This window comes from Aotus nancymaae, unplaced genomic scaffold (assembly GCF_030222135.1).
Source record: "Aotus nancymaae isolate 86718 unplaced genomic scaffold, 86718_ANA_hifiasm-v0.15.2.pri h1tg000064l_0, whole genome shotgun sequence".
Taxonomy (NCBI): Eukaryota; Metazoa; Chordata; class Mammalia; order Primates; family Aotidae; genus Aotus; species Aotus nancymaae.
This window is the reverse complement of record NW_026988478.1, coordinates 9,359,171-9,373,115: the sequence shown is the minus strand read 5'-3', so window position 1 is coordinate 9,373,115 and position 13,945 is coordinate 9,359,171. Positions and strand designations below refer to the sequence as shown.

At 34.9% G+C, this 13,945-nt stretch overlaps 1 protein-coding gene across 4 annotated transcripts in view; it reads right to left on the bottom strand.

The window, feature by feature from the left end:
* Positions 1 to 13,945, bottom strand: part of DMXL1 (Dmx like 1) — a 176,627-nt gene that overhangs the window by 42,408 nt on the left and 120,274 nt on the right. For 3 of the 4 annotated variants that reach the window (XM_012448600.3, XM_064366214.1, XM_064366213.1), the window contains exons 33-34: positions 8,993 to 9,110; positions 5,848 to 5,910 (exon numbers count right to left, since the gene is read on the bottom strand). In XM_012448600.3, the coding sequence (XP_012304023.2) occupies positions 5,848 to 5,910; positions 8,993 to 9,110 (181 nt within the window). The remainder of the gene's footprint in view (positions 1 to 5,847; positions 5,911 to 8,992; positions 9,111 to 13,945) is intronic. The other variant, XM_012448606.2, reaches the window with a different exon arrangement.

Below are 13,945 nucleotides of genomic sequence, written 5' to 3'. Positions count from 1 at the left end.
AGGAAGTCAAATTGTCTATTTGCAGACGACATGATAGTATATCTAGAAGATCCCATCGTCTCAGCCCAAAATCTGCTTAAACTGATAAGCAACTTCAGCAAAGTCTCAGGATACAAAATCAATGTGCAAAAATCACAAGCATTCCTATACACCAATAACAGACTTAAAGAGAGTCACATCAAGAATGAACTGCCATTCACAATTGCTACAAAGAGAATAAAATACCTAGGAATACAACTAACAAAGGATGTAAAGGACCTCTTCAAGGGGAACTACAAACCACTGCTAAATGAAATAAGACAGGACACAAACAGATGGAGAAACATTCCATGTTCATGGTTAGGAAGAATCAGTATCGTGAAAATGGCCATACTGCCCAGAATAATTTACAGATTCAACGCTATCCCCATCAAGCTACCAAGGACCTTCTTCATAGAACTGGAAAAAAACACCTTAAACTTCATATGGAACCAAAAGAGAGCCTGCATAGCCAAGTCAATTCTAAGCAAAAAAAAAAAGAAAAAAGCAGGAGGCATCACACTACCGGACTTCAACCTATAGTACAAGGCTACAGTAATCAAAACAGCATGGTACTGGTACCAAAATAGAGATATAGACCAATGGAACAGAACAGAGGCCTCAGAGGCAACACCACACATCTACAACCATCCGATCTTTGACAAACCTGACAAAAGCAATGGGGAAAGGATTCCCTGTTTAATAAATGGTGTTGGGAAAACTGGCTAGCCATATGCAGAAAGCAGAAACTGGACCCGTTCCTGACACCATACACTAAAATTAACTCCAGATGGATCACAGACTTAAACATAAGACCTAAAAGCATAAAACCCTAGAAGAAAACCTAGGCAAAACCATTCAGGACATAGGCATAGGCAAGGACTTCATGACCAAAACACCAAAAGCATTGGCAACATAAACCAAAATACACAAATGGGACCTAATCAAACTCCACAGCTTCTGCACAGCAAAAGAAACAGTCATTAGAGTGAATCGGTAACCAATAGAATGGGAAAAAATTTTTGCAATCTACCCATCTGAAAAAGGGCTAATATCCAGAATCTACAAAGAACTAAAACAGATTTACAAGAAAAAAACAAGCCCATTCAAAAGTGGGCAAAGGACATGAATAGACACTTTACAAAAGAAGACATATATGAGGTCAAGAAACATATGAAAAAATGCTCATCATCACTGGTCATTAGAGAAATGCAAATCAAAACTACATTGAGATACCATCTCACGCCAGTTAGAATGGCGATCATTAAAAAATCTGGAGACAACAGATGCTGGAGAGGGTGTGGAGAAATAGGAACACTTTTACACTGTTGGTGGGAGTGTAAATTAGTTCAACCATTGTGGAAGACAGTGTGGCAATTCCTCAAGGACCTAGACACAGAAATTCCATTTGACCCAGAAATCCCATTACTGGGTATATACCCAAAGTATTATAAATCATTTTACTATAAAGACATATGCACACGAATGTTCATTGCAGCACTGTTTACAATAGTAAAGACCTGGAACCAACCCAAATGCCCGATGATAGACTGGACAGGGAAAATGTGGCACATATGCACCATGGAATACTATGCAGTCATAAAAAACGATGAGTTCGTGTCCTTTGTAGGGACATGGATGAACCTGGAAACCATCATTCTCAGCAAACTGACACAAGAACAGAAAATCAAACACTGCATATTCTCACTCACAGGTGCGTATTGAACAATGAGAACACATGGACACAGGGAGGGGAGCATCGTACACTGGGGTCTGTAGCGGGGAAATAGGGAAGGGACAGCAGGTGGTGGGGAGTTGGGGAGAGAGAGCATGGGGAGAAATGCCAGATATAGGTGATGCGGAGGAAGGCAGCACATCACACTGCCATGTGTGTACCTATGCAACAAACTTGCATGTTCCTCACTTGTACCCCCAAACCTAAAGTGTGATTAAAAAAAAAATTGTAAAAAAAATACTTCAATGAATATTAAAAAATTTCTAAAATTTTATAAAATGTAACTATATATAAAAATGATAACACATCATGGCCAAGTAGCGCTTACGCTGGGAATGCAAGATTGGTTTATCTTAAAAAATAATCCTTAACCTATCATATTAAGAAAGAAAAAACATGATTATCTCAATAGTAATAAAAAATTATTTGACAAAATCCAACATCCATTCCTTATTAAAACTCTTAACAAAGTAGGAAGGCAAAGAAATATCCTCAAAATTATAAAGGGTATCTGCAACAAACCTACAGGAAATATTATATTTAATAATAAAAGAGTGACTGCTTTCCCCAAGATCAGAAACAAGATAAAAATGTATGCTAGTGATCACTTCTATTCAACATTGGACTGAAAGTTCTAAGTCAGTGACAAGGCAAAAAAAAAAAAAAAAAAAAGAACTTAGATGAATATACTTGAAGGACTTACAACACACTATTTCAAGGTTTCAAGATGAATTATAAGGTTATAGTTATAAAGACAGTCAGCTATTACCATAAACATGGATCAATGGCCCAAAATAGGGACTCCAGAATTAGACCAACACATCTCTGTCAATTGATTTTTGAAAAGGAGGAAGAGGTAGTTTAGTGGAGGAAAAGCTAATCTTTTCAACAAATAATGCTGAAACAACGGACATACAGATGTAACAACACAACTACAGTAACAAAGAACTGAGGTCCATACTTATTTATACCATGTAAACAAATTAACTTGAAATGGATTATAGACCTAAATGTAATACTAAAACTCTAAACACATAGAACAGGAGAAAATCTTTGTGATCTTAGGCTAAGCAAAGGTTTCTTAAATACAGCACCAAAAAGAAAATGAATAACCAGAAATAATATGTTAGACATCATCAAAATTAAGAATTTCTGCACTTCAAAAGACCTTGAGGCCAGGTGTAGTGGCTCACACCCCTAATGCCAGCACTTTAGAAGGTCAAGGTGGGTAGATCACTTGAGGCCAGGAGCTCGAGACCAGCCTAGGCAATACAGTGAAACCCCGTCTACTCATCTATTAAAAATACAAAAATTAGCTGGGTGTGGTGGTGCATGCCTAAGGCATGAGAATTGCTTGTACCCAGGAGGTGGAGGTTGCAGTGAGCTAACAGATAACCCATAGAGTAAGAGAAACTATTTGCAAATCACATTTGTGATAAACAATTTTTATCCAGAACATACAAATAACTGTTCAAATTCAATCAAGAAAACAAGCAAGCTAATAAAAATAAACACAAGATTTGAAGACACTTCATGCAAAAACACAGACAAATGGCAAATAAGCTTGTGATAAGATGCTCAATGCAAATTAAAACCACAATGAACTACTATGACATACTTAATAGAATGGTTAAAATGAAACTGTAGACTACACTAACTGTTGGAATGTGATGCAAGGCTGGGCATAGTGGATCACACCCGTAATCCCAGCACTTCGGGAGGCTAAGGTGGGAAGATTACTTGAACCCAGAAGTTTGAGACAAGCCTAAGCAACATGGAGAAACCCCATCTTTACAAAAAAAATTAAAAAATGAGCTGGGCGTAGTGGTGCATGCCTGTAGTCCCAGCTGCTCAGAAGGCTGAGGCAAGAGGACTGTTTGAGCCTGGGAGGTCGAGGCTGCAGTGAGCCGTAATCACACCACTGTACTCCAGCCTGGGAGACACAGAGAGACCCTGTCTTTAAAAAAAAAAAAAAAAAAAAAAGAATGTGATGCAACTGGGATTTCGTACACCACCCATTGAGAATATATAAATAAATGGTACAACCACTCTGGAAAATATCTGAAGAGTTTCACAAAATGTTTAACATACACCTACCATATGATCCAGTCTTTTCACTCCTAGGCATTTACACAAGAGAAATGAAAGCATATTTCCATACAATATGACTTGTACATGAATATTCAAAGCAGCCTTATTTGGAATAGCTCCAAAATAAAATCAGCTCAAGGGTTCATTAACAGGTAAATAAACTATGGTAATCCATACAATGTAATAAACATCATAATAAAAAGGAATCAACTACTAAAACACACGACATGGATAAATCTTTAAATAATTATGCTAAGTCAATGGACACAGACTGGAAACCAATAATGGCATGTTATATTATTCTATTTACATAAAACTCCAGAAAACAACAAATTAATCTTTAATGCTTGGTAGTTGCTTGGGGAGGAAGAAGGCACAGGTAGGAAAGAAAAAAAAGGGAGGGATTAAATTATGAGGACTGATGGATATAATCATTATCCTGGTTGTGGTGATGGCTGTGCTAGTGAATACACATGCCAAAATTGAACAAGTTGCACACTTCAAATATATATAGTTATTTTAAGTCAGGCATACCTTATGAAGATTTTTTTAAAACCATATAGCAGTGGGCTTGGAAAAAGCTGGCCAAAATAGTTATGTTAACCCTCCCCTCAAAAAGACTGCATTTTGATGTAGCATGAAGATGACTATAGAAATACAACATTATGATTATTAACATTTTATAAATAATATCAAAACAAAAATCTTCGGATAAGAATTCCTGATAATGTATAGAGAGTAGTAAGCAATCATCATTACCCAGGCAAGGAAAATTGTTAACTAATTAAATGTTTGAATTATATTCCCTAAAAACTCCCAAAGGCCATTAAAAATTTTCAAAGTATGAATCATATATACACTTATTTTGCAAAAGTTTTAGTTATACTATACACTTGATATCAAATCAGGCCTTTTAATTAATTGCACATAATTATTTCTCTTATTTTACCAAAGGATTCCTGTTGGAAAGAATAAAAGGTAGAAATTAGTAGCCATAAAATTTTTTTTCGAGAAAGTTTTCACTTAAAAATCACTGCTGAGACTGTTTTAAATACAGAACATGAAAAATATGAGTTAAATATCAACTTCATAAAGTCACAACTCAATTGGCTGGGTGCAGTGGCTCACACCTATAATCCTAGCAGTTTGGGAGGCCAAAGTGGATGGATCACCTGAGGTCAGGAGTTTGACATCAGCCTGGCCAACATGGTAAAATCCCACCTCTACTAAAAATACAAAAGAAATTAGCCAGGTTTGATGGCAGGTGCCTATAGTCCCCGCTACTCAGGAGGCTGAGGCAGGAGAATTGCTTGAACCCAGTGGCAGGTTGAGGAGGGGGAGTTGTTGGAGGTTGCAGTGAACTGAGACTGTGCCACTTTACTCCAGCCTGGGTAAAAGAGTGAAGCTCCGTCTCAAAAATAAAAAATAATAAAGTCATAGTTGAACATGCAATCACAGAATACCTAGGAGTTATTTCATAATTATACAGATTCTCATCCTTTGTGCTTTGGTTCTCAAGTACAATGAGTACTTTCTATGTATCCTAAGGCACTTTGCTACATTCTATTCCTACCAATAGAATAAATGCTATATAACAGTATTTACTATATTTTTAAGAATTAATATCATAGGATATTAATTCTTAAAATTATAGGAGAGAATTTTAACCTCAAATGTGATACTTGCAGAATTAAAACAATACTACAAAACAATTGCTATTGTAATCATATGTATTTAGAACTTTAGTTGTATTTACTCAGAAAAATCTGTAGCCAAAACAAGATACATTCAACTCTCTTTAAAATTGCATTCTCTTATCTAACAAAACAGAAATCCCTTTTACAATTGCAATATTTAAGCTGTTAAAATAAAAGGAGAATAATTTGAGGGAATAATACTTTAATTCCACTGGAAACAAAGACCAGTTTAAAACTAAAATGCAAATACTTTGTTCTTTTGTGAAAGAATGCAATTTCTAATTTCAGTTGAATGACGTTTTGTACCTTATTGATGTTTGGCTCCTCCATCATAGAATTTTTGATGGTTTCACTGTTGTCCTCTAATGACTTCATCAAGAAAGAATAACCACATGACAAAGAGTAAAGATGAGATGTAACATGCAAAATACTGGGGATTGATTAAATGTTATATTTTAAACAAAATTTATTAGAAAAGAACACTATATGGAGTTATTATTATTAAAATTTCATACACCTTTTAAGAAGCATGTATGAAGGTGTATGGTTAAGAAATGAGAAAAATTTAATCCCTCAGAACTTATTAACCACCACTATAAGTTTTATTCTGTCCCTAAGAAGTTTTTACTCAATTTCAAAATGTTGACATCAAAGCATGATTGACACCAAAGTACTTTATATTAATATAAATAAAATAATCAGAGCTACTGGTGTCAGAGTACTATCAACTGAAAATTAAAGTCAAATTATTCTCTTACTCGCTGCTATGTCTTATCTCCGTATCTGAACCTTCAGGAAAATCTCTGGATTAGGAAATTTCAATTTCTACATTTATCTAATTCTTTTCCACTGAGGTAGTCAGAAACAGTCAATAAATTGCTGGGAAGCACACATATTTCTTAAAAGGGAATAGTAGTACTTGCTAAAGAAAGAGTTCTTCCAAGACTTTCAGCTCTTCTAAGAAAGTCAAACAAAACAAAACAAAACAAAAACGGAAAAAGGATTGGGAACAATGATGGGAGTTGTCAAGTCTCAATTTTTTATTAAGAATGACTTTATCTGCAGTTGTCTGTATTTTCTATTTAAGTACAAAGAGAGAAGACATTCTATTTTAAAACACATGTACCAGTAAACTTTACTATATAGGAAAAGATCTGAGAATAAACCAGGATTTTAAGGTCAGATGAAGAAACTGTAAAATTTCATTTTCAAACACATAAAGAAATAAAGAGCGAGCAGTTCTCAGAATACTCTCCCATCACCTGCCATCCAAAATACAGAGCCTGTTATATATCTATCTCCTAACCATCTGGAAAGTCACAGTGACTTCGACTAAAATAAGTATAACCATCATTTTAGAAAAATAAGGATGGAAGATGACTTTGTTAATACTAAAAATAGGCTAGTAACCTTTCCAGTAAAGATTAATTTTATACCAACTCTATAAAGATTCTATTTAATTCCATTCAAATCTATGTTTTACTATATAAAATTTTTCTTTTCATATTCTTTATCAAAAAGACATTATTTTTAACAGTACTACTATCAAGAATAAAACAATAAAGCAGTCACAACAAACTTTTAATAACTACCATTAATTGTGTCAAGGTTTAAATAAGTTATATCTATCAAAACATTGCAAAGGGGTATTATAGTTATTATGCATAAAAAGAGACAAAATTCAGAGAAAATATATAGCTTACTGATAGTCACAAAACTGTTAGTCCAACATTCATGCTCATGCTCCTGATTAAAATAGTTACAATAAAAATAATTTTAAAATTTTCTTGAGATATCATGAAACTCCAAAGAATAACAAATTTTAACATGTGTAGTTATACTTATTATTTGCTATGTTTATGCATTCTGGCTTGATTATACTATTCTTTTCCTTAATGACTCTATTCCTGAATCAATTAGACAATCTAATGGTCCAAGAGTTTTTTTGTTTTGTTTTCAGAATTACTTCATTTCCCAAATACCCTAAATATATCAGCAGTAGAAAGATAAGTTTTTTTGGAAGATTAATAAAATATGCCAATTTAAAAAAAGTTAAATAAACAAATTAAATACATTCATGTTTGTCTAAATTTCAATGTTATACCAAGGTATCCAGGTCAGAAGTCTTCTAAGTCAGTAAGAATACTACATACTATTTCCTGACTTGGTTGATTTGAATGTATTTACAAAATGAGGCAAATAGTAAATAATAGCATATACAGTTTCCACTTACAAATTAGTGCTTAAATTGAGAGCTAACGAGATATATATGTAATTTTCCTTTAAGGCAGAAAGGTTAGATGTCATCTTGCTTTTTGCTTACTTGTCTATTGTGAAGCCATTCAACTTATTTCTCCAACTGAAATAGCTTCAGTGTTTTCTCCAACTCCAAAAACTGTACAAAGCTTGCTTTCAGACTAGTTCACTGCTACTCAAAATGTGGTTCACATACTGAATATCAGCTCTGAACTCTTTGTTACCAGTCCAGGAGACATAAAGAATTGACTACATCACTATGTCTACTGTTTAGTTCACCGGAATTTTTTAGTAACAAAACTTTCTCAATGAAGAAGGCAAGTTTCCCATGTCATCAAACTGGTACTTTTTACTAGCACTAAACCAAATCATCAAAAAAAAATTTTTTTTATTTTGATGATATTATCAAGGTATAAGCAACGAGTTACAGTACATGTTAATTAGGGTTTGTAACATTTCATTAATTTAAGCATAATCCACAGAAAAGAAAATGTACATATTTAAAAAGTTGGCCGCATGCAGTGGCTCAAGCCTGTAATCTCAGCACTTTGGGAGGCCAAGGCAGGTAGATCTCCTGAGCTCAGGAATTCAAGACCACCCTGGGCAATATGATGAAACTCTGTCTCTACCAAAAATACAAAAAATTAGCTGGGCATGGTGGTGCACACCTGTGGTCCCAGCTACTTGGGGGGCTGAGGTGGGAGGATCGCTTGAGCCTGGGAGGCAGAGGTTGCAGGGAGCTGAAATGGTGCCACTATACTCCAGCCTGGGTGACAGAGTGAGATCTCACTTCAAAAAAAATAAATAAATAATCTTTAGTATACAAGCCTAGTTACAATTAAACTTCTAAGATAGACTTCTTTTAAGTGTTACATGAAAATCATAGAAAATTTCTATCTTGTCTCTTAAATTGATGATCATGACAATTCAAAATACAAGAAACAAGATGTGGAATCTTAAACTTTTTTTTTTTTTTTTGAGAAAAAATCCCAAATACATTTGAATTAATTAAATTAAATTGATTTATGAAAATACTGCCCCTCTTCTAAATCATACTTTTCTAAGCATTAATTGCCTATGTTTATGATATAAAACGTGTTTTCAAAAATTCTATAAAATATAACTCATTTTAATGGTTACATGATAATATAAAAGACTTCAATAATAAAATAAACAGACTTTAACTTATACAGACCTCATTTAGACACCGTTTCTTTGTGAATATATTTTTAATAAAGGTTTCTTGAATTTCTTCCTGCTTCACCAAATACTGCCAAAGCCTCTTCACAGACAGTGCCAGATAGTGTTTGGATCTACAGAGAGAGAGAGTAAATTTAATTATACACTTCGGAGATTTCTGATTAACTTGATCACAATTCCTTGATGCCATATGAATGTTTATTATAATAAATTAACTGCAATCAGATTATACGATTGGAGGCAGATCATATCGCCAACCTTTTTCTTAAATAAGATAGTACATAATTCAGACTTTGTGGACAGATGGTCTTTGTCACAACTACTCAAGTCTGTTATTGCATGGGTAAAGTAACCCTTCAAAATGCTTAGGACCAGAAGTATTTTGAATTTCATATATTTTCAGATTTTGAAATATTTGAGTATATATGTCTAAATTCTAAATTCATTTATGTTTCATATACTTATATGCACAATCTGAAGGTGAGAAATTACATATATATACTATGTATATATTATATATATATATATATATATATATATATAAATCTATGTATTTTTTTTCAGTTAAGTCTCAATCTGTGGCCCAGCCTGGAGTGCAAGAGGTCAATGTTGGCTCACTGCAACCTCCACCTCCTGGGTTCAAGCAATTCTCCTGCCTCAGCCTCTCGAGTAGCTGGGATTATAGGCACCTGCTACCACACCTGGCTAATTTTTGTGTTTTAAGTAGAGATGGGGTTTCACCATGTTGGCAGGCTGGTCTCAAACTCCTGACTTCAGGTGATCCACCTGTTTGGCCTTCCAAACTGCTAGGATTACAGGCAGTGAAGGTAAGAAATTCTATTTTTAAAAACTGTGTGCATGAAAGAAAGTTTGTGTTAAATACTTATGTATGGCATTTTCCACTTACAGCATCATGTTGGTACTCAAAAATTTTTGAATTTTGGACCATTTCAGATCCTAGATTTTTGGATTAGGGACTGTCAACTTGCAGTGGGAAAGCAATCATTGGCAACATGCAATTGAGTGTTATGGCTATAATCCAATAAAACTTTATTTAAAGAAACATGGAGAAGTCTAGATTTCACCTGTGGGGATGGCCATAGTTTGTTGATTCCCTAACCTAGGGCCATAGGTTAACAAAAATAGAATGCTTTACCAAAATCTCTGGGACACAGCTAAGTCAGCATTAAGAGGGAAATTCATAGCACTAAATGATCACATCAAAAAGTTAGAAAGATCTCAAATTAACTACCTAACATCACAATTGAAAAAAAAAAAAATCAAAGAAGCAGAACAAATAAACCCGAAAGATAGCAGAAGATAAGAAATAACAAAAATCAGAGCTGAACTGAAAGAAATTGAGACATAAAAAAAATTTTTTTTAAAATCAATGAATCTAGGAGTTGGTCTTTTGAAAAAAGTGGTAAGATAGACAGACTGCTAGCTAGACTAAGAAGAAAAGAGAGACAATCTAAATAAACGCAATTAGAAATGACAAGAGGATGTTACCACTGACCCCACAGAAATAAAAATAACCATCAAAAACTACTATGGAGATCTCTATGCACACAGATTACAAAACCTACAAGAGATACATAAATTCCTGGACACATACACCATCCCAAGACTGGACCTGGAAGAAACCATTCCCTGACCAAACCAATAATGAGCTCTGAGATCAAATCAGTAATAAATAGCATACCAACCAAAAAAAGCACAGAACTGGATGGATTCACAGCCAAATTCTACCAAATGTACAAAGAAAAGCTGGTGGCCATTCCTACTAAAACTATTCCTAAAAATTGAGGAGGTGGAACTCCTCCACAACTAACTCTATGAGGCCAATATTATCCTGATACCAAAACCTGGCAGAGACATAACAAAAAAAGAAAACTTCAAGCCAATATCCTTGATGAATGTTGACACAAAAATCCTCAACAAAATACTTGCAGACTGAATCCAGCAGCATATCAAAAAGCTAATTCACCACAATCAAGTAGGCTTCATCCCCAGGAGCAAGTTTGGCTCAACATATGCCAATAAATATATCTGATGAATCATATAAACAGAACTTAGACAAAAACTACATAATTATCTCAATAGATGAAGAAAAGACTTTTGATAAAATTCAACATCACTCCCTGTAAAAAGCTAATAAACTAGGTACTGAAAGAACACACTTCAAAATAGTAATAGCCATTTATGACAAACCCACAGCCAGTATCATACTGAATGGGCAAAAGCAGGAAGCATTCTCCTTGAAAACCAACACAAGACAAGAATGCTCTCTCTCACCACTCCTATTAGTATTAAAAGTCCTGGCCAAAGCAATCAGGAAAGAGAAAGAAAGAAAAGGCATCCAAATAGGAAGACAGGAAGTAAAACTAACCCTATTTTCAGATGACATGATTCTAATTATAGAAAACCCCATGTCTCAGCCCAAAATCTCCTAGGTCTGATAAACAACTTAGCAAAGTTTCAAAATACAAAAATAAATGTACAAGAAATCACCAGCATTCCTATATACCAACAACAGACCTCATTTAGACATGAAAGCTGTCCCATTCACAACTGCCACAAAAAGAACAAAATACCTAAGTATACAGCTAACCAGAGGGTGAAAGGGATCTACAGTGAGAATTACAAAACACTGCTCAAAGAAATCAGATAAGACACAAATGAAAAAAGTATCCCATGTTCATGGATAAGAAATCATTAAAGTGGCCATAGAGCCCAAAACAATTTACAGATTCAATGCTACTCCTACTAAACTACCAATAACATTCTTCACAGAACTAGAGAAACCTATTTTAAAATTCATATGTAACCAAAACACAGCCTGAATAGCAAGGCAATCTTAAGCAAAAAGAACAAAATTGGAATCACATTACCTCATTTCGAAGTATACGACAAAAAAAATACAGTAACCAGAACAGAATATACTGGTACAAAAACAGGCACATTGACCACTGGAACAAAATAGAGAACCAGGAAATAAGGTGACACAACTCCCTCTGAACATCTGATGTTCTACAAAGGTGACAAAAACAAGCAATCAAGAAAAGATCCCCTATTCTATAAATGGTACTAGGATAACTGGCTAGCCATATTCAGAAGATTGAGGCTGAACCCTTTCCTTGCAACATACACAAAAATCAACTCAAGATGGATTAAAGACTTTCATGTAAAACCAAAAGCTATAAAAATTTTGGCAGACAACCTACGCAATACCACCCTGGGCACAGGAACAGGGAAAGATTTTATGACAAAGACATCAAAAGCAATTGCAACAAAACCAAAAATTGACAAACGGGATCTAATTAAACTTAAGAGCTTCTGCACAACAAAAGAAACTATCAACAGAGTAAACAGACAACCTATAGAATGGGAGAAAAGTTTTTCAAACTATGTATCTACAAAGGTCTAACATCCAGCATCTATAAGGCACTTCAACAGATTTACAAAAGAAAAACAACACCATTAGAAAGTGGGCAAAGAACATGAACAGACACTTTACAAAAGAAGACGTACATGTGGCCAATGAGCATATGAAAAAGCTCAATATCACTGATCATTTGAGAAAAGCAAATCAAAAGCACAATGATATACCATCTCACACCATTCAGAATGGCTATCATTAAAAAATAACAAATTATTTATAAAAAATAACAGATTCTGGGAAGATAGCAGAGAAAAGGGAACATTTATGCACTGTCAGTGGGAATGTAAATTAGTTCAACCACTGTGGAAAGCAGTAGAGTAATTCCTCAAAGAGCTAAAAATAGAACTATCATTTGACTCAACAATCCCATTACTGGGTATATACCTAGGGTAAAACAAATTGTTCTACCATAAAAGACACATGCACACAAGTGTTCATTGTAGCATTATTCACAATAGCAAAGACATGGAACCAACCTAAATGCCCATCAGTGACAGGCTGGATAAAGAAAATGTTGTACAGATACAAGAAATACTATGCAGTCATAAAAAAGAATGAGATCATGTCTTTCGCAGGAACATGGATGGATCTGGAAGCTACTATCTTTAGCAAACTAATGCAAGAACACAAAACCAAATACTCTATGTTCTCACTTACAAGTGGGAGCTAAATGTTGAGAACTAATGAACACAAAGAAGGGAACAACAGACAGTGGGGTCTACTTGAAGGTGGAGAGGGGAGCGAGAAGAGAAAGAGGATCAGAAAAAATAACTATTGGGAGCCAGGTGTGGTGGCTCACAGCTGAAATCCCAGCACTTTGGGAGGCTGTGGCAGGCAGACTGCTTGAGCTCAGGAAATCAAGACCAGCCTGGTAACAAGGTGAAACCCCATCTCTACAAAAAAATACAAAAAATTAGCCGGGCATGGTGGTGTGTGCCTGTGGTCCCAGCTACTCAGGGGGCTGAGACAGGAGGATAGTTTGTGCCTGGGAGGTGGAGGTTGCAGTGAGCTGTGATCATGCCACTGCACTCCAATCTGGTTAACAGAGCGAGACTCTGTCTCCAAAAAAGAAAAAATAACTACTGGGTACCAGGCTTAGTACTACCTGGGTAATGAAATAATCTGTAGGACAAATCCTCATGATATCAGTTTATTTCTGGGTTCTCTATTTTGTTCCACTGGTCTATGTGTCTATTTTTGTACCAGTACCATACTGTTCAGTTACTGTTGCTTTGCAGTATAAAGTCAGGTGATGTGATACCTTTGTTCTTTTTGTTAAGGATTGCTTTGGCTATTCCAGCCCTCTTTTGGTTCCACATGAATTTTAGAACAATTGTTTTCTAATTCTGTGAAGAATGATGTTGGTAATTTGACAGGAACAGTGCTGAATCTGTTGATTGCTAATTTAGTGCTATAAACTTTCCTAGTAACACTTTTGTGGCCAGTTATTTTGAACAGCATTGCTCTAAAGCAGGCATCAATAAACTACAGCTCACAGTCCAAATC